The 25,552-nt window shown below is 44.8% G+C and overlaps 1 protein-coding gene across 3 annotated transcripts in view; it reads right to left on the bottom strand.

The window, feature by feature from the left end:
* The window catches only part of SETBP1 (SET binding protein 1), a 407,102-nt gene that overhangs the window by 367,460 nt on the left and 14,090 nt on the right, over positions 1-25,552 (bottom strand). For all 3 annotated transcript variants that reach the window (XM_070361976.1, XM_070361978.1, XM_070361977.1), the window contains exon 2: positions 16,938-17,582. In XM_070361976.1, coding sequence (XP_070218077.1) covers positions 16,938-17,420 — 483 coding nt within the window. In that variant the 5' untranslated portion in view covers positions 17,421-17,582. The remainder of the gene's footprint in view (positions 1-16,937; positions 17,583-25,552) is intronic.

The raw sequence follows: 25,552 nt of genomic DNA, 5'->3' as shown, positions 1-25,552 counted from the left end.
TCCAGCATTCTTGCCTGGAGAATCCCCATAGACAGCGGAGCCTGGTGGGTTACAGTCCATAGCACTGCATGGAGTCGGACATGACTGAAGTGATTTAGCACACACGCACATGCTGAGCTGGAGAACTCAGTAGTAGCAGAGGAACGGGTGCAAAGCATAGCAGAAAGCAAAACAGTGAAATAGATAATTGGAAATAAAACTCCACGGCAAAATGCTGGATTTGGAACTTCTGTAGACACCTCAACCTCTTCTGGAACTTTCTAATCATCTTTTCATAAGTGTCCCTATGCGACTCCATGGACTGTAGCTCACCAGGCTCCTCTGTCCATGGGGATGCCATGCCCTCTACCAGGGGGATCCTCCCAACACAGTGGGTTGCCATGCCTTCCTCCAGGGATCTTCCCAACCCAGGGATCGAACCAGGTCTCCCACATTGGAGGCAGATTCTTTACCATCTGAGCCACCAGGGATACAAGTATCCCTAACACACAGTCAATGGATTCTTAAGAAAGCGACTGAGCTTCTCTAAGTCACAGGAATCAAAATGTTTGAGGCCGTTCCTTTTCACCTGCTGAAGGCTGCTCAGGCCTCCTCGGTGTGACAGCGAAAACCAAGGGCACTTTCTGTCTTCACTGTGTGCTGCGGTAGGCCTCTGTCTCTTGTCCACTCTGGGCCCACTTCCCTCCAATGCTGTTATATTTTGATTTCCTAAGGCAGCTCTCCACAGACCCCCCAGCTCTCTGCTCCCCAGTGTGGGGGTGGATGGTATCATACCTTTTTTGTCCCATTCAGGAAGAAGTCGGATTCCTCATCTGCTCTTCCAAGGTTTTCCTGCACTCTGGATTTCCAGGTAAACCCTGCAGGCCAGCCCAACGGGTTCAAGGCATACAATGAGCACCCTGCCCCCAGGACCATGGCTCAGAAATACCCAAGCTGCTTTTCCCTCCTTTTGAACTGTGGTGTTGGAGAAGACTCTTGAGAGTCCCTTGGACTGCAAGGAGAGCCAACCAGTCCATCCTAAAGGAGATCAATCCTGAATATTCATTGGAAGGACTGATGTTAAAGCTGAAACTCCAATACTTTGGCCACCTGATGTGAAGAGCTGACATTTGAAAACCCCCTGATGCTGGGAAAGATTGAAGGCGGGAGGAGAAAGGGACAACAGAGGATAAGATGGTTGGATGGCATCACCAACGCAATGGACATGAGTTTAAGTAAACTCCAAGAGTTAGTGATGGACAGGGAGGCCTGGCGTGCTGCAGTCCATGGGGTCACAGAGAGTCAGACATGACTGAACTGAACTGAACTATATCCTCTGCTTCCAACAAGATCCATTCAAGCCTCCTGTTTCTCCATCCTTCTCTGAACTATTCACACACCCCAGCATCTGGGACAAAATTACCATCCTGCTTGGACCCAACCTCCCCAACAAGAGGTGAAGCTCAGAGCCTTCTCTGAAGGCCAAACAAGTCCATATAAACTGAGAGGAATGACTCTGCATCCTTTTGCCTGCACAGGTACCCACATGAGTGCCCTCCTTTTTCGTTGTTTGTCATCATTCACATCAACTATCACAGAATATGCCTACTTTTTTCTCAAATAAATATGTAGTTTATACTCATAGGTGACTACTTCAAAACTATGCATGTTATGAAAGTAATAATTAGGTCAGGCCAAGCCCATATATTAATATGTCTCCTAGTTACATGAATCAGTATTTGTATGGCAATTTACTGGAATATGAGAGTTGGAAAAGACTCCAGTATCTTCTGCTTCGTTGCCTTCACTTCAAGATGGGACTCCTAAGAACAGAGGCAGTGAGGAAACCCAGGTGGTTAGGGGCAGAGACTAATCTGCTTCTCGGTTATGAGTCTATTGCATCGTATACAATATCTATCTGCCCAGAGGCCAGACACACACACACACATACATGCAGGTACACATAACACTGAATACTCACAAACACACACACACCAAACCATACCACCTTCTTAGGGCTCCCCAGACAGAGCTCCTCAGAGAGACCATGACGACAGAAGGACGTGGCTGTGCATCCTCTCTGATGTTCTCCAGGCCTCGCTAGGATCATTTCCTAAACATATGTCTTCCTCTCCAGCTCTTTGCCTCCACTGTCCACAGGGCGAACCCCCACAACTGGGTTGTCCTCTTTGGAGAAAGAGAAGCTCCAAGGACCAGCAACTGTCTCCCTGGGCTTAACGAGATGAGCAGAAGCAGCTACTGACACACACACAGTAGTTGGGCCCCGATGGAGTGGGTTCTGCCGCAGGCCTAACATCAGAAGCAAAGGTCAGCTGTCATTTAGAAATGAAGCCAGAAGGAAAGCCAGGCATCCAGAAGTTCAGCACCTGCTCCTCCCAGGAGGTGGAGGGGGCACAGCTGGTCCAGCCTGCGGCAGCCCTTCCCAGATCCACCTGCATGGCTGCCCCCAAGGGGATGTGAGCAGTGATTTCCACACTGGTAGAAAGCCATCAGTCCCTCGGGTGGAGCAGTAAGTACTTCTGAGAGGTCCAGGACCCAAAGCCAAGCTCATCCAGGAGCACCCGCTTTCTCAGCAGCCACTCCATCCTTCTCCTGTACTGGTTGCCTGGACTGAGGGAGCCTTGCAGAGGCAGCCCTTCTCCCAGCCCATAAGCGTAAACAATTCCCCTGCCACCACCCCCCCACCCCCCCGCACTGTTTCTTTCAGCCGCTGTCCTTCTCTCCCTCCGTTTCCAGAGACCAGTTCTCACGTGGCCTCCACTCTTGTACCTGATCTGCCCCAGTACACCGCAGATTTCTACTTCCATCTTCTCCATTACCTTTTCTGGGTTCCGCTCCTTCTGCTAAAAGGCATGATGTGATTTTTTTCACGCCTCTGGCCAGCCTTGCTTTTCTCTCTTCTTCTTTCTATACGCAAAATCTCAAGGACAAATGCAATGCATAGGAAATGAAGAAAATACCTTTTATTAAATGAGTGAATGAGTGACTCAGTGATGCAGAAGAAAGGAAGCCCCGTGAGTGGACAGTTTTAGTATCAGCAGCGGCACTGAGGGCTGCTCAGCTCAGCTCTGTGACTCTTTGTTGGGGTCCCTTTCTCAAGTCTAGCAGAGCTTACTGTTCTGAAGTCAACATTCTCCTTTCACTATTTCCTCCTATTCCTCCTGCTTTCAGACCTCTGAGAACCGAAGCCTCAGGTGAAACAGAGCTAGAAAGGGACCCAGGCTAACTCAAAGTACAGCCTGAGTCAGCTGACAGAGCTGAGTACAGAGACCACTCTTCCTGGCCCCAGGCCCACTGCCCATGCATCCATGTCACCCAGCTTATGGACACCATCACATAGAACCTCTCTCACCTAATCCAGTGTGTCTACATGTCTTCTCTGGCTCTCTCTCTGAACTGATTCAGGCAAGATTTGTTTTTATTCATGGATTGTATTAGAAAGTGAAAGAGAGATCATTTAGTAAAAATTACTTCAGTTCATATAGTAAGGTTTTGAACAAGGACTTCATTGATATTTTCAAGTGCAAAGCTGACTTGATTGCTAAGTCAAGTCACTATATTTCTTATAATTCACATTAACAGGAGCCTACAATGTATTTTAAGATACTAAAATAAATATAGACACACACGCATTATAGGTTATCTTGGAAAATTCTATCTCCTCAGGAGGAAGCAAAAGAGAAGCCCCGGCCTCTCTCTCTCTGTTGTGTCTGTTTTATTTTATATTTCATTCTAGGCAGATCCTCCAGCCCCTCTGTGCTCTGGGTCATAATTCCAGCCTAACAGTGAAAGGAGGAAGGAGATGGTATGTTTAAAAACAACTTTATGGGGTTTCACCAATTTACAGAATTCATCCTGTGTTCATTCCCCGATCCATCATCTCATTACCATAAAGGAGCAAAACACATCCTTTAGTTTGGAAAGGGCTCTCACCCAGCAACACCCATGAGTGAAGGTTGGGAGCGTATGTGGCAAGTGAGGGCCAGGGGTGCAAGGCCAGAGGCCGGCAGGGTGCTCTGTGCACAGAGTTGCAGGACCACTTGAGAAGTTATCTCAGAACATCTCTGAAACCCGCCAAGAGGATTTTCACTCATCTTGTAGAGGGTGCCAGAAAAAGACAGCCAATACACAAGGTTCAGGAATAGAAGAGCTTATAAAACTTTCAGGAGGTGTGAACAAACAGTCCCTCTGAGTTCCCTGGAATCTAGCTAATCTGGTTCCAGTTTACAGAGAAACGGAAGCATGGAGAAGGCCCCTTGCCTGTGGGTCTTCGGGGGGTAAGGTTAGAAAGCAAGGATCTCAGGCCCCCACCTTAGGCTCAGTCCCGCTGATGCCCAAGTGAGGAGCTGCCTCAGGGTTTAGAGGGTGGACATGCTGGAATCCCAGCTTCCCGATCCTAAGACTGAGGCCAGGCCCTGGGGTTTTCTGTACCTCACTGCACACAACTGCAAAATGGGGATAAAACCACCTCCACTGCCATGGTGGGAAGGAGTCAGTAGATAGTGTGTGTCAAGTGCTTGGCAAGGTTCCCAGCTCAACAACAAAATGGTAGCTTTCATGGCCAATGGCTTTTCCTGTGATTCAAGTTTTCCATCAAAGAATGACTCTCTTCTGCCTCTGATGCACAGTTCATACTCTTCAGCAGGAAATCAGGAAACATAAGAAGCTGGACATCAAAAGACCTTCAAGCGAACATCCAAGGACAACAAGCCCTAAGCTTAAGCAACCAGTAAGATCTTGTGTGACCTACAAAATGAGGTGGGAACAGGAAGAAATACTTTTGCTAGTGATGGTTTTAATTTTTTTTTCTGTTTTGTTTTTTGTTTTTTCCACCCCTGGCAAAAGGATTAACATGCATGTTCTTAAACAAGGGGGTCCCCCATTTACAGCTGACAGCAGCAGCTGCAACCTCTGCCTCTCCTGCAGAATGGCAGGGAATCGAATCAAAAAGAAAAGCAAGTGGACAACCTTTCCTCCGGGAGCATGAAACACAATACCAGCCTCTCACCAAACCCAGCAGACCCCAGCTCTGATTGGAGGTTGCCTCGGAACAAAGGGAAATTGGTATTTAAAAAAAAAATCTTCTGAAAGCCAACTCAGCAGATGGTTTTTTCCTGGGCTCCATGAGAGGGGGATGGGGTGGGGAAGTAGGGGGAGGGGAAGGGTGCTGGGATAACACAACTGCCACCGGGATACAGATGACTGAGAAGTGACAAAGATGGGGAAAGAGGGCTGACCTCTTGCTCCAGAATTTCACAAAGGGCAATTACTCCATGTGGTGGTGACCTGGACTAGGCCACTAATCGTGCCCAACCTGCAGCTGCTGTTTATCACAGGCACGTCTGGGGCCTTTATCCAATGCTGGGGTAGAGAGGCTAGGGATGGGGGGATATGGGAGGAAGCCTGGAAAAGTTTAATTAGAGACCGCAGTTTGTTAATAATCTACTATAGGGCCGTTCTACAGAAAAGTCTTATATTTCCATTGCATTTTTAACATTTCAGAACCCTTTTACAACGATTCACTCAGATTATCTTCAAAGTAATGTGTAAGAAAGAGACACAGCATTAATGTCCTGTTAAATATGAGAAAAGAGAGATTCACTTGCTAAAGGCAGAAGAAGAAATCAAAACCAGAACCCCCAGCACAGGGTGGCCACCCTTCCCTCAAGTCTCAGGCCAGACAAGACTCAATGGAATCTTGTTTTGGAAGGGACCTTTGCCAAATCCCACATTTTCAGCCCAAACCAGGATATTTGAGAATATTTTTGTAAACAGCTCTAGATTAAGTCTCAGTGAGCCTATTATCCATCACCCCATGCTGCATGCACTGCCAGCCATCACTTCTTCCCAGGTCTCACTGTGGCCATGTCCTGCTGAATATTCTCCATCAGGGAGGTGGCTATGGGTCCAAGAAAGGAGCTGTGTGTCTCCCAGATGAAGCTACAACACCCAGGTTCACCCACAGCCTAGATCAAGGACATGCAGGAGGAGCGATTAGGTGGTCTGCATAGAACTCAATTATTCTCTCCTTGAGGAGGTAACAGCAGGACCAGCTAAAGTGCACCGTTCAGTGATGGCTTCCTACTGCCAGAAACCAGGAATCCGAGGGTCTGATGTAGATTTGAGTCTCCCCACTCCCTCTCCCCTGGTTGTAATCCTGGGAAACCCTGATTGAAAACCCTCAAAATCCCTCCCTCAGTCTTTAAAACAGGGAGGACTAACAGCTACTTCACGAAACCATCCCAAGAACAATCCAGAAAGAGGTGACAGTTGGGTGATGCCAATCTTTCATGAAGGTGCTGGGCAAATGAGACCGCTGCCACCAAATTCCCATACTGTGCACTATCTGAAGCACTCATTCTGACAGTCTTGTACTGTCCCAGGTTTTTCCCTAAATACTCTGAGATCAATTCCTCCAAATAAGAACTGTCTAAACCCTATGCAGCATTTATGCTGAACACACCATACAACTCTGTAGATTCATGCAGAATTTAGAAGCTTCAGCCCTGCTACAGTATATCTGGATGAGAGCACAGAAAAGACAGCATGATGAAAGGTTTTAGATGTTTCTTAAAAACCAATGCAAAATACACAGGGCTGACTAGGCAGAACCTATTTTGATTAAAAAAAAAAAAAAAAAAGAGAGAGTTTTTTTCCCCCCATAGAACTACCTTCACTGGCACAGAGCTAACAAGAACTTCTTTAATACCCAGGCCAGGAAATAAAGGATGCAACTTCTGTCCTCAGAGAGCTTACACTATAACTAAGAAGAAAATACCTTTGATAATGCACTTTTAAAATCTTTTTCACTAGATCCAAAAAGGCCACTATGTAATTGAGAAACCAGGTTCACAGATGGTGGAGAGCCATGTAGAGATGCCCCAGAAGGGCAACCACAAAAGAGGAACTCTTTTGTGAGAGGGCATCTACATTTCAAAGTGGCCCTATTTCTGTGTAGTCCGCAGACCCTAACCAGACCATCTGACTAATATTTGACCTAGATGCCTGTCTAGAACTATGCCCAAAGAAATGATAATAAGGATAATACAAACACCTACATTTTGGACCACTGTATGTAGGATGTATGGGCTTCCCTGGCAGCTCAGCTGGTAAAGAATCCTCCTGCAATGCAGGAGACCCAGGTTCAATTCCTGGGTTAGGGAGATCCCCATTCCAATATTCATGGGCTTCCCTAGTGATTCAGATAGTAAAGAATCTGCCTGCAATGCCAGAGACCTGGGTTTGACCCCTGGGTTGAGAAGATCCCCCTGGAGGAGGGCATGGCAACCCACTCCAGTATTCTTGCCTAGAGAATCCCCATGGACAGAGGAGCCTGGCTACAGTCTATGCAGTCACAAAGAGTGAGACACGACTGAGCAACTAAGCACAGCACACGTAGGATGTAATGGTTTAGACCCTCAAATATAGCAGAAGGCAATTCTAAGTTGGAGTCTCCTTGACCTTGAGTTCAGTATATACCAACAATGATGAAGCTGCCAGAAAGCTGAAAGAGCCCAGGGACCTGCTAATAGAGATACTACACTTAACAGTAAAGGAGGGCACAATCCCCTGCAGCCAGACCACCTGCTGGTATTTTCCTCTGCTCTGGGAGCCCTCTCCACTGAAGCCTTTTAGGAAGCACACAGACAAACTAGCATCCCTGGCACAGGAACCAAGGTGCCTTGGCATCCAAAAACAATGGGATCCCAGAAACAGTTTCAGGAATTGGCAATAGTCATGTTTTAAAAGAATAATTTTGGTGCAATGTAAGAAAGAGTCTTACCAAAACCAGAGCTGCCTCAAGAGGTTGCAGCAAGTCTCCTCCCTGAGGGCCATTGAGAAGCAGCCAAATAACTGTCCACGAGGGATTTTGGAAGGTGTCTTCTGTTTGTTTACAAAGGAAGTTGAAATGGAAATATTCAGAGGCTCTTCTGACTCAGTGAAGTCCAGGATGCTGGAAGTGTGACCCAGCTGTGGACCCATTCTTTCCTTTTGACCCATACCTTCTGTGGTTGGCCTTCACCTGTCTCCTGATCTGGTGCCAGGTTCTAGCCTGCGTCATATTTAACTCCTGGTTCTCAGCCCCTTCCTGGATCTCCTAATCATGGCTGCTTTCATGACCAACAGCACCCACATGGAGCATGATGCTGACCTGCCACTTAGTCAATGGGAGGAATCCAATGGAAGATTGGTAAGTTCAGGAACCTGATGGTGCAAGAAAGAACCACACACCCAAATAAATCCATGTCCATCTCTGGCTCACCTGAAAGGGCAAAGATGGAGAAATCACAGATTCCCATTGTAGGCTACAAATAGATCCCCTTTAGCTATACTCATGACCCACCATAAGAAGCAGCTCCTTTAAGACAGTTCTCCAGGGATACAGTCTGTAGTGAACAATACTGAAATCCCCTAATTGTTCAGTGCTGTGAACGTGTTTTCATTCATAGCACTGAACAAATGAATAACTGGCTTGGCATGAAAGGCTGCCCACGTTCCTGGGCACATTCACACCTGCAAATGATTACTTCTTATTGGAAGGCGTGGTGGCCCACCATGAGGGACAGAACGGCGATCTGTTCATATCCCTTCGTACCCTCTCTTCTCCACTTCCGCTGATCCTCCCCACTGTGAAACTGGCTGAAGCTTGTGAAAGCCGAAGAAGACAATGTGGGAAAAACACAATAAACAAGGTCTAAGAAAAACCACTGAAGCAACCTGCATTTGATACTAATGATGATTATCAAATGACTTCATGGGCCAGGTACCAAGGTGGGAACTACTTGGACTTTTCAGAGTCGATAAAGGCCTCCATTGTTTCCTCTGGTGAGGTCAGAGGCTGGTGGGAAGGCAAAAGAAGTGAGCCGGGGGATGGAGGGGCAGGCAGGAAAAAAAACAAACCTAGGACTTTAGAGACAAAGATACACTGCCGGTACAGACGGAGGCCCCTGGCCTTCTTAGGGCAAGATTCAGCGGGACACTGTGGAAGCTAGGAAGGAACCCTAGAGGTTATGTCATTGAAACCTGCCCTTAGTGCAGGACTCTGACTGGCTGTCCATGCTCCAGCACGCTCCGACAGCAGCCTCAGCTTGCACCAAGGGCTCTCGACTTCACCAGACAGCACAGAATTCAGAATCCTCCAGGCACTGGGTACAGCTGCTAGTCCATGCGGGTGTTTGCATGCTGTGTAAATCGGCACACCTCTTGGGAACCTTTGGCTCCACTGAGCTTCTGCCCTCCCCACTGGCCGCCTCTCCCTTTGGCCACTGGTTCCTCTTGTGGGGGTGGCAGAGGGCAGAGCCTTAATGCTACCTTCCAAGTCATCATCCTGAGAACCAAACAAGTTGAAACTATTTCCACAAAGTAGTCTGGTATGTGCAAATTATAATATGAATTTTTAGCTTACTGTGGATAAAAAATACCTCTTCATTGCCTCCTGGCTTTGATTTCTGTATGTAAGGCAGTCAGGAGCCTGAACCAATGCCTGCAGCCCAGGCTTCGAGAACTTCCCTGCCATATCCCCATGCTGTCTGCCTAGGCAGTCCTTAAGCAGTGACTTTCCAACCAAAGTGACTCATGTCTCAGGAACAAGGAAGGCAGGAGGGGACATCCTGGGATGTCCTGCATTCCAGCGTTTTGAATGTGGGATGTTTTTCACTTAAAGTTGCAGGAATCAGAAGAATCAAAGGATAGGGCAGAGAAGGGCAAAAAGGAATTATTTATTTTGCCTTTTATTAAAAAGAAAAGAGGTAATGTAACTGAAGGTCAACTGGAAATGCAGATACGAGAGGACTTTTTGCATGCGTAGAATTGATGATTGAGAAGAGGGGGTGACTGTACAAACACTGGGAGTGTGGCAGGGATGCAAGGAAACACCAGCTGAACCCCATCTGGTCGTCCTTATGACACTACTTTGAAAGTTTCATTTTGAGTCATGCTTTGAGCTCAGCAGCAATCCTGGTTTGGCAGATAAGTGACCACAAAGATAAAAGATTTTTATCAAAGATAAAAGACCTTTAAATTGACTTTAAATAAATCCCCTACCAATTCTTACTACCAAAAAAAAATAGCATTAGAGGTATGTTTGATTAGTAGGTGCTTGTGCAAGCATCAGAAATAAGACACTGGTACTGCAACCCACGTATCACAATTCAACATAGCCATCAGCAGTACAAAAACAGGATCAGCCTAAAGAAACATATGGCTTCTGAGACAGCCCACGCCTCTGAGCACCCAGCACAACTGCAGGGCACTGTGTGGCTAGCCATGCTGAGAGGGTGCTGAGAGGGTCCTGTGGGTGAGCTGGAAGAGAGACACGCACAACAGGAATTAAAGTGGTGCATACTGAGTGAGGTGCTGTGCTAAGCATACCAGGCACTTTCATCCCCACAAGACACCAGCAAGGAAGTGTTCCTATGACCGCTGGTTTTCACACAGTTAGGTAACAGCTTCGAGGGGTCGAGAGACTTGCTTAATGTCACAGGGGACCAGCTCCTAGTGCAGGTTCTCTGCAGAGAACCTGGTCTGGAATCAGGGCCGGCAATCTTTCTAACAGATCTCTTATTTCTTATCTGAACAGTTCAAGGAACAAATGACTCTCCATCCAGAACAGAACACAGTTTTCCTCCTTTTACTCTAACAGGTTTATCTTCAAAGGTATGGAGTTCACCGAAGAAGGTTCCTTGTTGAACTCCAAAGTGAAACTAACAACAGCGGGAAAGAGCCAGCAAGGTGCTGTGGACTCCCCAGGAATCCCTCACATAGGAGAAAAGTAGGAAGCACACAAGGAAGAAAGAGGGGAACTAAACGTTCCCAGAATATCCTCACAGAATGCAAGCTCGATAAACCTCCCCACTTTGTAAGCTCAATTCTGACGTCTGCTCCCATGATTTTAGGCCTTTTGACACTGGGGCAAAAAGGAAACGATCCGATGACAGAACAGTGGGTCCCAAAGAGAGGTCAACAATTTTGTTTATAGTAACTAGTTTTCTTAAAGAGGAAAACTTGCCTCATCTAACAGAATGACTCTTAAAGTTTCCAGTTTTTAGAAGAGAAATAAAGTTTCAGAGGTCAATAGCTGTTTTTGTTTTTGTTTTTTTTAACATGCAAAAAACTGAAATTCAGGAAAGTAAAGCATTCTTATTGAAGCTGTTATTAACAGAGGCAGAGATGGTGCCCAGGGCTCCTGTCCCCAAGCCCAGTGTCCTTTCCCAAACACCAACTCCAGATGTTAAATATTACCTGCTGCTTGATACATTTACTTTGTGGAAAAGGTTTTTAGCTATAAAATAACTACAGAGAAACGTATCGGCAAACAAAATTTTCAGGTACTCTGACGAATAAAGAGGAACATGCTGCTTAAAATAAAAAATCGATAGAAAATATAAAATTAAACAAGGCAAATTCAGCTTCTTATGAAGAAATGCTGGCCAAACCTACTCTCCCAGTCAGGTTGAGAGTGTTGTAGGGGAAGAAGCCCATACACCCTGGAGTTCAAAGCCTCACATTCACAAGCACTGAAATAGGGACGGCAAGCCTTCAGTCAAGCAATGCACCTCTAAGTGACCAGAGAAGGTGCTGGGCAAATGAGAGTGAGAGAAGGACACCTGAACCCTAAGGGGGGTGGAAGGCTCTCGTGGGTGCTCAGGACCACCATCAGAGTGCAGGAGGAAGTGGTGCAGTACCAGAGGTCCAGCAGTCTGAGCCACCTTCCATCCCTGCCCAACACACCCTCTAAACTGCTACAACCATAGCAAGTCAAGTGAGAAATGTGCTTCTCACAAGCCTACAGGGAAAATGGAGAGCTGTGGTGCAGCCCTCCCAACTCACAAGTGGATCACTTTCATGCCTCTCTGTCCTAGATCGCTCTCATTACGTTCCCTGGACCTGCAACCCTTCCTTTCTGCACTTCAAAGTCTGCAGAGCACTCCCATTATTTACAGAATTAAATGCAAACTCATTTACTTATTTGATATTCATCACTCTCTGCAATCTGATGCCAGACTCCCTTCCCATCTACATCACCTAAAAAACTCTTTTTCCTCTTCATACTTTGTGGGTTTGACACAAGGAGGGTGCTATTTGAAGGATGAATAAATGAATTTATAACCTATTAGACTTCCTAAGAGAGGGTTATGAGTACTTAGAAGAAAATACAGGTTCTTTCCACACATATATGATGATGTTCTATGTGGGGTTACTGAGAAGGAATCCTGAACATCTTCCTAGGACCATGTCAGACTCTGAGGAATATGAGATTGCTAGAGAAAGTCAGTTCTCCTGATGAAGCTGGGTAAAGGTGAACATTAAGTCCAAAAAAACAAAATAGAAGTTGCATTTTGGTCAAAAGCAAATAATAATCCATAAGCAGAATAAAGGAAAAAAATAAGACTTTAACTCATGACATTTTGAAACACTTGGAATTAAAGACAGTGTACCAGCTCGTGATCTTGCCACCCTTACCATGTGGGAAAGTAGGAGAGAAATGCCCTGAAGCTGGATCCTCACCTTCCAGAAGCCCTTTCCAGTGTGGGCACTTGGGGCCTGGACTCCAGCATTGGCCAAACAGTCTAGGAGAACTGACTTCAAAGGCCAACCCTGCTCCTGCTTATGTGAAGCCACTGAGCCTCAATTTCCTCATCTGTAAATAAATATCTCTCATCCAACAGGACTGTTATAAGGACTAATAGAGAAAGCAAATACAGATAAAAGAGTTAGCTGAAGGTCTGCCATGTGGCTCAAAAAATTGGAACTGTAACTATGACATGTACAATGTACATGTCCCATCTTTTAAAAAAATCTTCCATTGGGTTATATCATGTGGAAACTATCATCTCTATTTGGCAGATGAGGAAACTGGGGCTTCAGCAAGGTTATCCTCCAAATCCAGAATCACAAAGCCTGTTGGTGCTGTAGCCATGCCACACTTCCAACCTTGGGTCACTGTATAGTCCTTGTCTCAGGACCCCCTCTCCTTCTGGTGACATTGAATCTGGTGAGTGTCCTGACTCCCACAGAAAGTCCTCAGAAAGAGGAGAGCTGCTAAGCTCTGTCCAGCTAAGAGCCTCTTAAAAACCTGTCACTGCTAGAACATTTTAAGTTCACATGTTATACCTGAACTTGCTTCTAGAGATTCATTCTCATATTCTCTATTGTTTTTATTGAGCAACCTGGAGGGGAAATAGAGGAAGCTTACATTATATTCCACTTACCTGAGTCAGTCTAAGATGTAACAACATGGGTGCTGTGATAAACAGCAAGGTGCATTTATAGGATCCATCTGCAACCCAGGACCTGCCCAAAGGACAATTCTGAGGCCCTGAAATTCTGAGTTCTCTTCTCAGTCACCACTTCTTACCAAATGCTGCTCTTACACATCACATAAATCAATTCATCATAAATCCTCTACCAGACAGCATTTCAAGTGTCATCCCAAGTTTACTTGGAAGGGAGGTGACTTGTCCACTGGTTAGACAAGTCCATGCATCCTTGAACCAGTGAAATGGTATTTTCATGGGTCCCTCCTAATATCCTACTACTGACATGACCATGTTACCTGAAAATCTATAACAATTCTCCAGTTTGGAAGATTGGGTCTAGGTTTGAAATTCAGAATAAAGCTCTTAAGGATACCACACACACAGCAGCAGAACATGTACAAACAGAAATAGAAGAGAACTAGCTGTGATATGTAAGGAATGCCATAATTATCCTATAGAACTTTCCTTTTACCAAAAAAAAAAAAAAAAAAAACATGAAAAAGCAAATCATTTGGGATCCAATATAAGCTGTCTTTGCCTAAGGCTGCCAAACAATGACTTGAACAAAACTGATTGGTCTGCAAAAGTAAAACAAACAAAAACAAACAACAACACAAAGCACATAATGATTAACACTCATTTTCCCAGCCTCCAAGTTTGGAGGATAAATCTTTCAAAACAAAATGAGATAAAACAAAATCCTTGTAATCCTAAAACTCCCTGCCCTTCCCCTGAGTCAAGGGTCAACAAGTGTTTCTGGTAAGAACCAGATAGCAGATAGTTTAAGCTCTGAGGGCCATACACTCTCTGTCACAACTACTCAACTCTGCTGTCGAAGTGCAAAAGTAGCCGTAGCCAAAATATAAATAAATAGATGTGGCTCCATTCCAATGAAACTGTATTTAAGGACATTGAAATTTGAATTTCATATAATTTTCCCATGTTACAAAATATTATTCTCTTTTTTATTTTTTCCCAACCATTCTTTGCTTGCAAGCTGTACAAAAATAGGCAGGGGGCTGAATTTTGCCCACAGACTAGTTTACCAACCCTGCTCTAAGTCAGCATATATGATCAGATGACACCCAAGGAGGCATCTCCACTCAGTCAAGGACCAGCTCAACAGAGCTGTTTTCTAAGTGCTCAGCAAAAGACCTGACTCCCAGGGATCACTCTATGTACACTTCTTCAATGAGCAACTTGCCTCACAATAAAAGATCCAGAAGACTAGATTTGAGAGTAAGACACTGACCTAATGCTTACAAAATGCCATCCTCATCCTTTTCCCTGTTCCAAATTAATGATCATGTAGTTCCCATTCATACAAATAAATTCTGCATGCTCATTCCACTGAACTTTTCTGTACAAATGGTAGGCAAGGTTTCCACCTCTCCACCTTAGCTCCAGCTTTTGCTTACTCCTTGCTGGAAAAACAACAGGAACTAAAAGAGTAATAAACTTACCATACTAATCCAATATAGATCAGAGAACTTCCTATCATCTAGCAAATGATTAAGACCCAGTACTGATAACTTTATTTGTAAATCTCTGAAAAGTATCAGCTCTAGACATAATGTAGAAAGGATAAAGAAATAAAATATGAAGCAATTTTCATAGATATTCCCATTACAGAGCCAGCATAACACAACATTATGCATTTAATTTCAGCCCTCCCCCTTTTTCTCTCCACCTCCAATTGCTCAGGCTTAGAAATGCACACTTAGTCAGTCACATATTCAAAGAAGCAATTTCATCTCTCTTTCCAATGACGTACACAAAGGGCATCCAACTTTTTGGGTGAGAATCACCAGCCTGAGAATTTCAGATATGAGAGTGGAGGTCCACTGCACATTTCAGCTTTGAAATCATCCCTGTGTCACAAATTCCAGAGTTTTATTCTGGGGCATTCCAATAGACAGATGCCTATATTTGGGAACAGTCTCCTGGCCTTAAGGAAGTAGTACTGATCAGGACAACGTACTCTTTCTAGGATTGTGAATTTTGGTTTGCACACCCTAAACTGTGGGCTGCTGCTCAAATTCTGGCAGTGATGGTGATGAAGGGAAAACAGTTCCCACAGTTTTCAAGACTGCTCTCCCCCACAAAAATCCAACAATACTCTTTGTGCCATCTCAGTGACCAACGACAAAGATATTCATTTTCAAAGCTGAAAAGACTTCAACTCCAAAGCAAAATTTAACTTTCTAAGTGGAGCCTGCTTGCATTTCTTTGCATTTGCTTGCAAAAATCTCAAAAGTTTCCATGTACATATAGATAATCTTTGATTTTATATCAGAGAACTCAGAAAGCATCACAAAGTTGTAAATGGGGACAGGAGAGGTGAAAGCACTTACCTCTATGCTAGGTAAAAACACACCAATTTCTAAAGATTTTTTTGTGTGTTCCAAATGTTAAAGAAGATATCAACTGCCCTGGCTTGCTCAGGATTGAAGGGGGTCCTGGATGCAGGACTTTCTGTTTGAAAACCAGGTTAGTCTGAGCAAATTAAAAGTGTTGGCCACCCAGAAAAGTCTCTTCTAGTCTAATTTTTTTTTTTTAACTGCAACAAATCAGCCAATACACGTAGCATGAGGAAAGGCACAGTCCAACTAAAGAAACAACACGATTCTTAGCAGTTTATTGAAAATGACTACACCAAAGCTCAAAAACCACTGGCAACAGAAAAATTAGATTATTTCTGGGCTATAAAGGAGAAAGCTTCATTCATATGGGCCATTTTACCTTCCATCATGCCCAGAGTCCAAATATTAATAAATAAGATGTGAGAGAATTACAAAAACTCTAGTTAACATCCACAACCTAAAACTCCAGAACTCTTGTCAACAAGAGGACTCCTTTCAGAGCTGTTCACAAGACCCAGAGATTCTTGGATAAAAACTTTCTAGACTAGGGCAGCCCTCTGCTATCACAGCTGAGTGCCACACCCCTCCCAGGAAAGGAGGTCTCTGTAACCCTCTGCGACACAAAACAAAACCTTAGATCCATCCATTCAACCACACTATATCATTAATCACCTAGAGATCTGTTTTCCACACCCACATCGACTTTTATGAGGAAAATGACAACACACTGAGTTCATCCAACACCGCCTGAGAAGTCCACAACGTGTTAGACAAAGCCTCAGCAGTCCCCTGTCCCTTCCATTTCTCCAGCGCCAGCTCAGAAGCTCACCACTGGCTCCTGGGAAGATGATCTCTCAGCTGAGAAGAGCCTCAATTTACTATGAAGACTGGGCTTCCTCACTCAAGTAAGCAACTTGTCTATTTTAGAAAGATGTACAGAAATGACTAAAACCAAAAGGGTGTTATAACGGTGCTTGACTGTTCTGAATGACCAAAATTTTCAACTTCCTACTCTTCACTATGAGAACCGATGTAAATATCAAACCAAAAAAAAAAACAAAAAGCACCCTCAAAATTCTCTCACAGCTAGCCAGATCTGACCCAGCCAATTGGCTGCTACACAATAAGAACTTCCAGGAATATAATTGTAGTTTTTTTCATTTTGTTTTCAGTCAGTAGAAGCCATAATATTAAACTGGATACTATACCAAGACACAGAGAAATGAGTAATTTATAAATAAGCAAGTAGCCCCTTAACAGTTGAGGATAAAACGGCAAAAACAAACCGAAACACCTAGTCGACAGGGATCCCTACCTTCTTTTTGGAGTGGCTTCTGTCCTCCTCCTTTGTGGCTTTGCTATTTTTCCCAGCACGGGACACCTTCTGGTCCGACTGCTTGATGGTGATCTTGATCTCAGGCGGGCATATATAGTTCTCCAGATTCTTTGGGGGTTTCTTAGCCCGTTTTGTGGTCTGAATCTTCAGCTTCAGACTCCCCTCTGTGAAATTGGCCTCCTTGATAGAAAACTCCTGTTCTTCCAGGCCATCTCCTGCCACCCATTTCTCACTGTCTGCATTGGAGTTGGAATCCACATCCCGCCCTGAGCCCAGTTCATCCTCCTCCTCTGGCTCCATGCGTTCTCCACCTGCTGGGATTCCCTTCCCAGTCTCCGGAGCAGACAGCAAAGGTTCTCCTGTACAGCTAGGAGTAGTCGAGGGCTTGGCTGAGGAGACTGGCAGGAATTCCGACTCACTCCCCCTTTGCCGGGAGCCACTTAAGACTTCCCTGGACTCCATGACAATCCTCCAGTTGCCAAGAGTTCTCAGGAGGGAGACAGGGAAAAGGGAAAGGTGAGAAGAGACGGCACCCAAAATTCCAAGGAGAAAGTGGTCCGGCTGGGCTCAGAGCCCCAGGGAAGGAGACACCGTGAGGTTGTTCAGAAGAGATCAGATCTGCAACTGAGAAGCAGAGAGATAATTAGCCATGGCAGGCAGGAAAAAATGACCCCCAAAGGGAACTCAAACTAAGTTCCAGAAGTCCCATCCTACTTATCTATGGCATTAGAAAAAGAAAAAAAAAAAATGATTTGAAAAAAATCAAACCAGAAAGTGCACATCCCCAAATTGTATTATATGGGAGCAGAGGGGGAGACACACGCACAGACACAGTCTTTCACTGAATTGTTACTAATTTTTATGGTTGTGGGTCCAAGAATAAAGAGAGATGAGTCCTCCAGTCCAGTAACAAGCTAGATGCTTCTTATACCAAAGCCACAGCCGGCTGAGTCACCATCAAAGCCAACTATGACGAAAGGAAGTCTAAGTGCTGATACTTGGGTCTGTGGAAACTGCACCTGGCTGGCTTCTTGCACAACTTCCCTCTCACATGTGAAGAACAGTCTGCAAAGCTGAACACAGTCCTGGGCTGCCTGGCCCAAGCTCTCCATCCCCGCAGAAGAAGAGCTTCTGGACTGTTCTTTCTTTATCATCTTTCATTGTGAATTATTTTAATCATGCACATGTCTTGCCTTTATTTCTTAAAACAAATGCAAAGCTGAGGTGAAGGTTTGTAAAAGGAAAACAAAAAGAGTTCAGTAAGAAATTACTTCTAATGCTGTGATTAATGCAAAACAAATGCTAAATGTGTTTCTGACACAAAAGTTTTTTAATCGCTATCTATCTTTTAGATAAAAATAACCACCCCAGACAGTTTTAATTCCCTTCCTGGCCCTTAAATAAAGTGGCATTATGTCTACATGACAACAAAAAAAGAGAGAGGGAGAGAGGGAGCATTTCACAGGCCTTTGGAAGTGTCAGGAATCCCTGCAAGACTTTTTATTCTCCCTTTCTCTTCACCAAGCTATCCTTCACCCTTATTCACTCCATGTCCCATTATTCCCAACTTTATACTCATCACTTTAAAGCTCAAAAGAAAGCCCAAATGCTCATTTTCAAGAGAAAACTTCAAGCCCTGGGGCTGCCCTGAACTTCAAGACATCATCTCCTTCTACCCCAGCTATAGATAAGGTTACAACCAAGCCTTCACAATGGCCACTCAGCAGAAGACACTACAACATACCCTAGACTGTTAGCTTTGAGCCCATCATTTAAGGACTTGACCAGCAAATGTGCCCACCAGAAGTTTCCAGAAATGCCCACAAAGACACACTTAGAACGGCCAAGAACTGGAAATCGAGCAGGTACTTCCACCCTTGGGGATCAGTAGATTTTCAGCTGATGCCCTGTGAGGAAGCCAGCCAGCAAGGCAGCAGGGCTTCAACATGGACCCTGCTCCCCAGAGAAGCCCAGGAATATAATCAGCTCCTGGGAACTACTTAGCCCTGCAGGAAGACATGTTTACAGTTGCTTCCACTTGGGGGAAAACCCAATGAATGCAGCACCTCTGCAAAGAAGTGGCTGTTTGGTGAGAGCATCCTCTCCAAAGCTGTCAACACTGAACAGCAACCTGTGCCCCATGCTACAAAAGGGCCAAAGTCCCCACTGAGGAGCAGAGGAGGGCAGTTAGACCAGTTGACACTTCATGTTTTCTTTACTGGTGAGGTTCCTATCTCATCTAGACTGATCTGCCTACTTGCCCAAAACTGTAGATAATTTTGAAAAAGTCATATTCAAGTCAATATTCATTGAGGCCTCTCTTATTGGTGTCAGATAAACACACTGCTGTTGGAGGCATCAAGATGCCTGAGAACCTGTCCCTGCTTACCTCTACTGAGCAAAAGCCCAGTAGGTCTGTCTCATTCTGTGCGTTAGATTCATACAAATCGGCAGCCATGCTTCTTGTGACAGCAGTGCTCAGTGGTTTGCTCCCTCTGACAGGGATCTCCAGTATAGCATTTTAATATCCTGGTACCTACCTACAAAGCATACTTTGGTCAGAGCAAAAGCTGAGGCATATTCTCCATAAAAAGTTCCTAAACTAAATCTATTTGGACCTTCGAACCAGAGTAGGCCAACAGCTATTGCCGGTTCTGTGATGAGAGAAAAGAAGGTAAAATCTAAACTTTAGAGGAATAGATAAGAGTACAAGGTAGATGAATTATCAGAATTGAGAAAGTATGTTCCATTTAAATAACGATTCACTTCAGAGTTTCTTGTATTTAGTAGTATAAATCAGTAGCTAATGAATATAGGACACAAAGTTCCAAAACTTAAAACTCAAATAGTAAGAGATCCACAAAAACTGAAAATTCAACATTTTTTCTTTTAGTCCTCAAGTCAAGATCCTAAGAAACGATTAATATACAAGTTTTTCCTCAAGGAGGTTACACTCTTGAAGAGAGACTTGAAAAACAAAACAGAGATTTTCACCTCCTATAATAAAGGATAGAAACAAAGGGAAGAGAAAGGGTTTTCCTCTTGGGCAAGGTGTAGACAGAGAGGAAACCACACAGGAAGGCCTCAAGAGAGCATTTGACCTTGAGGGGCTTCAGTAAGTAAAGTGGGAAAAGGCGAGACACGGAAGACAGGAGGGACAGCATGAGGCAAGACCCAGCCAGGAGTGCACAGAGTTGCGTTCGGGAGAGAGAAAGCCGAGGTTCGACTAGTAAGTGCGGCACAGTTGGGAACTGGTAAGAGAAAAAAGGTTACAACCATATCACGGACACCCTTGGACGGCACGCCGCTAATGAGCTGGATTTTATCTTATGGACGGTGGGAAGCCATTTAAGTAGGTGATGTCAGTAGGCAAGGGGTATTTGCAAAGCTATGCTTTAGAAAGATAAATTAAGGGAACCCAATATTAGAGACAGGGGGACCATCAAGAGGCTTGGCTGAAATCCGATTCTTGTTGCAAGAGGACCAACCCAAGGCAGCGTGAGTATTACTTGATGAACACTAGAGATGAAACCATAATGCAGTTTCAAATAATCCCATCCAGGAACACATGAATTCCAGACTTTCCATATTTGTCTACCCTAAGAATTCAGTCTTAGAGCTCACTAGCCATCAAGCTGCATTCCCTATTCAAGTCAAACCAGTCTCCACAGTGGCATTACACACTCAGAGTTCTTTCCACCTTGATATTTTTATAGAATCTCTTCTTATATCCTCTCTCAACCATCCAGGCAATGCCTGGCGTACAACTGGTGTTTTCCAAATGTTTGTTGTATGAAGGAATGAATGGACAAAGGAACAAGCAGATCCCAAGCCTTCCCACCTTTCAGGGTCATGCCCAAGTCTTCACTTCTCCATGACAACATTTTGCAAACTCTGAACCACAGCACTCACTCCCTGGCCTGACTGAACACTGCTTGCAGCTGCAGAGCTTGCCACTAAATACTAGTCATACATGGTCTCCTCATTGTTTCCAGGATACAAATCTTATTTTCCTTTCTTGATTGCAATTCAGGCTCAGGCTGAGGTCGATGATGGCTATACATTAGCTTCAGCACCCAATGCAGGATGGGGCACAGGGAGGACTTCCTGAAGTTCTTTCTGAATGAAAATGAGTTAGCCCCTGACAGCTCATCAAAGTCCTGTGGTTCAAACGACTCCAACTGCAGATCCACCCAGGCAGGCGGCCCCTGCACAGTTCGCTGTCTATGCCCCTCATGGCCACATGCAAGAGAGACACTTTCAAAAGTAAAGAGCAAAGACATAAACCTTCTGTTTACTGCACCAGCACACAAAGCCGCTGTTCTCCTTTGGCCTTCTCCCAGCATGTAGCTGTCACCCCAGATTCACAGGTCCAGTTTTTTTGGTGCATCTGGGAAAACACTGGGAGTCCTCTTGTGGCACCACCAGCCAACGTACCCCGTGAGCACACGCACACGCTCACACACACACTCAGACGAAAGTGAAAACAAAAGCAAGGTGAAAACCGTTCGCCTTGTCACATTCCAGCAGCCAGTGGCTCCTCCAGAGTGGGCAGCACACAAAGGGCACTTTGTGCTGCTCAGGCCTCTAGGCCAACAACAGTTAACCAGTCTGTGGCTGATTGCAGGACCCGAGGTGAGAGAAGCACTATAGGTACAATAACATGCGCTTAGGAAATGAGCGCTCAGCAGGTCCCGGGGGAATAGAGGGGCGCGGGGAGGGATGTGCTGGGGAAAATACTGAGAAAGCAATCCAGAGACTGGGCCTGCCTTTCCCCAACAGTGAGGTGCTGAGTCCCTTACTTCGTACTTATCTCAGCAATGAATGCAACAAGACCAAGATCTCTTCCATACTTTAGACTGTGTAATTACACCCAGCATGGTCATAGACCTCTGAGACACTCCAAAGTGGGTACTGTGAGCCTACAGAATTATTTGTCCGAGGGCCAAGGGGAATCTTGCTTGGCTCTATGTGCTTCACGACCCAGATGTGTCCCAGGGAGTAAGTACATCCTCTCTTCTCCATGATCTGTAAAATGGAAGAATTTTTCCTAGTCTAGAACACACTCTCCACCTGCAGCCTTGAGGGAACTCTTACTAATCCTGGAACTTGGTGGAAATGCCAATTCTCAAGCCCCACCCATGGCTGCAGGGATAGACCCAGCACTCTGGCTGGTACCAAGCCCTCTAGGAAGTTCTAATGGGCTTAGACTTTGCCTGGTCTATGTGCTTACCCCTACCAACTGACTTTACCAAAAAGCACTACTACTTTATATTCAAAGGGAATTCTTGCTTACCGTTCATCAGTGGCATTTTATTCATCTATGCAATCCCAACACCTAGAACAGTGCCCAATGAATAATGGGCACTTGAGAAATGTTGGTTGATTGAACTAATAAATACACAAATCTCCTCATGCTGGGCTTCCCATGATTATCTACCTCTCCCATCTGCTTTGCTTCCAGGGCACATTCAGACCATCATCACGCTGACTAGTGCTTTCCAAAGTGTCAGCCTGGTAGAACTGATACAGCCCTTCACTTATATACTGCTACTGCTACTGCTAAGTCACTTCAGTCGTGTCCGACTCTGTGCGACCCCATAGACGGCAGCCCACTAGGCTCCACCATCCCTGGGATTCTCCAGGCAAGAGTACTAGAGTGGGGTGCCAGGGCCTTCTCCATCGCTTATATAACAGGAGTCAAAAGATGTGGACTCTGGACCTAGTTCTGACACCTAGGATCCCTCATAAGACTCTTTTAGCCTCACTGTCTCATCAATAAAATGGGGGGAAAGATGACTTCCTGATCTTCCTCATTATAGTTTTTTATCTTTTTTTCTAATGGAACTACATGCTTCTTATAAGTTTTTAAATAACACATACAATTCATAAGGTCTTACAGGCAAACAATGACAAATATCGGAAGAGTCTGCTGCCTCATTCTTGACCTTTCCCAAACTCTCCCAGAACTCCACATCCTCACCCCTACCTCAGCTCTTTATTCTGCTAATTCCATAAAGCTGGACATGTCTTTCATCTTTACATTGTGGAAGACAGTAGGCTACCCATATAATCCTCAGGCCAGAACTTTTTCCCCTCAAAACTCTGTAGAATGTCTTCTAGAACTTAAAGTAAAAGAAGAGAAAATGGAAGCCAGCCTGGTTTTGTTTCCTTTCTAGACAATGAGTTTTATGCTTTTCTAATTGAAAATTTTTTTATTATAATACAATTTTATTAACAACAATATGAGGAATGTGGATCTTACTTATTTTTCCTGGAACAGAGTGAGACTTTTGGATCTGAAGTGCAGGTTATTTCTAATTCAGAATCATTCCCTTCAATTATTCCTTTGGCTATTTCTTCTATTCAGTGGTTCTTTCTTTTTTTTTTTTACCTCAGTTTAGAACTCTACTCTCTGTTCTCCATTTCTCTCATTTTCTCTCTCACTGTTTTTATTTCTTTATTTTGCATCATGCGAGAGCCTTCCCTAATCTAAGGTCCATAACACCAATTAATTTTGCCTTTCATCTTCCCTTTGCAGATTGACCTGTGGATGTTTAATTTTGCATTACACATTTTGCATCCCTGTGATCTTTCTTACTTTATCCATCCTTCTTTCTGCTAATTCTGATGCTTTTTCATCTCATAATGCTCTCTCTTTGTTACTTTATGGTCCTTCCCACCCCCCTCCCCACCCTCCGGGAGGCCAGGGGCGGGGCATTGGGGGGTGGGGGTGTAGGGGGGGTGGGGGGTGGTCATGATTCTTTCTGTTGCTGATGTCTGGTAGCAGTCTAAAATTCCTATTTTGCTACTGTTGTAAATAATATCATAATACTATTCTTTCTTCCTTGTTCTGAGTGCTAGGGCTGGTGCTCAGCCACTCAGTCATACCCAGCTCTCTGTGACCACATGGACTGTAGCCCTCCAGGCACCTCTGCCCATGGAATTTTTCAGACAAGAATACCGCAGTGGGTTGCCATTTCCTCCTTCAGGGGATCTTCCCAACCCAGGAATTGAACCTAGATCTCCTTCCTTGACAGGTGGATTCTTTACCACTGACCTACCTGGGAAGCCCTTGTTCTGAGTATTTCATCCCTAAGGTCTTGTGTTTTATTCTTTCTCTTTACTCACGCTCTAATGAAGAAAAAGCCATGCAAGGCAGCCTTGGTCTACAAAGAAAGTACTAGACAACTTTTTGACTCCACCTTCTATTCAGCTTGAAGTCAATCATAGTCCTCCTCTCAGAGCTATGGCTGTTATCAGTGATCTGGTCACCTCGGTTCCTCGCAAACAGTGGTGTGCTGGGGCTCATTAGAGCCCATCCATGTGAGTTCTTCCCAACTCCACCTTCAATAATGTCAAGTTGATAGCTTGAAAATCAGCTATGGTGGGAGTGTTTATACCACAAGAACAGCAAACTTAACAAATCAGGGCTTAAAAAAAAAAAATCTGGAGAACGAAGCATTAAGCATTTACACCACTGATAGCAAACATCTACATACTTCTGTTTGCAGGTTCTTCCGTCAGTTTCTTTACAACTCCGAATAGCTGAAATGCACAATGTGCACTGTCTCAGAGACTCTTTATGTCTTCCTCAGAACTTTCCTTGAGGAAATGTCTCTGCCCAGAAGTCAAAATCTCCTCCCAAACCTCCCTCCTCCAGTCTTGCCTATGTTCTCTGAAAGCTGTAGACTTTGAGAATATGTATAATGATGTTAGGGAAGAGACAGTCTTTGGTCGTTTTATTAAAGTTGTCCATGCGGAAGATCTGATGACGGCCTAGTTTTCTTGTTGACAGAAATTGTAAGTTTCTGATCTCAGAGGGACAAATTGTGTAAAAGGATGGAGTGTGAGCCTCTGTGGCTTCAGATAGGGAAGCAACTGTATTTTTAACTGAGGCTCATTGGCATATGTAAGAATCCCTTCTCAAATTCCAGCAAGAGATGGATCATCTGTCTGACTTCTGCATTGGAGTGGTTCAGCATTCATCTTTCCACGTGTCTTCTAAGGTATTTAGGTGGAGAGTCAGAAGTGGCCTTTTCCTCTTGAGGGACTTTACATGTGTCTGGGATCCTCTTTTGCCCCCTTGAGTTAATGCCTTTTCATTATTCAGGCCCTGGTCTGAAAGTCTACCTGCTACAGAAGCACAGAGTAAAAGCTCCATAAACACCGATAAAGTGATCAAGCAATCCAACCCATGTTGTTGTTGTTTAGTCAATAAGTCATGTCTGACTCTTTTCTGACCCCACGGACTACAGTCCACGAGGCTCCTCTGCCCATGGGATTTCCCAGGCACAAATACTGGAGTGGGCTGCCATATTCTTCTCCAGGGGATCTCCCCAACCCAGGGACTGAACCCACGTCTCCTGCCTTGGCCTTCCCTGAGCCACTAGGGAAACAATCCAACCCTTGCCAGCTTCAGTCAGTGAGGCCAAAGGCAACTCTGCACACAGCTCTCTGACCCTGCAAACACAGCAGTGGTCTCCAGCAGAGAATGAAGATCAGACTCAGTGACTTTATTATGTTACGCGGACTTCCCTGGTGGCTCAGGGGTAAAGAATCTGCCTGCAATACAGCAGCCAGAGGAGACACAG

Source organism: Bos mutus, chromosome 24 (assembly GCF_027580195.1).
Source record: "Bos mutus isolate GX-2022 chromosome 24, NWIPB_WYAK_1.1, whole genome shotgun sequence".
Lineage (NCBI taxonomy): Eukaryota > Metazoa > Chordata > Mammalia > Artiodactyla > Bovidae > Bos > Bos mutus.
This window is presented reverse-complemented; position numbering and strand designations above follow the sequence as displayed.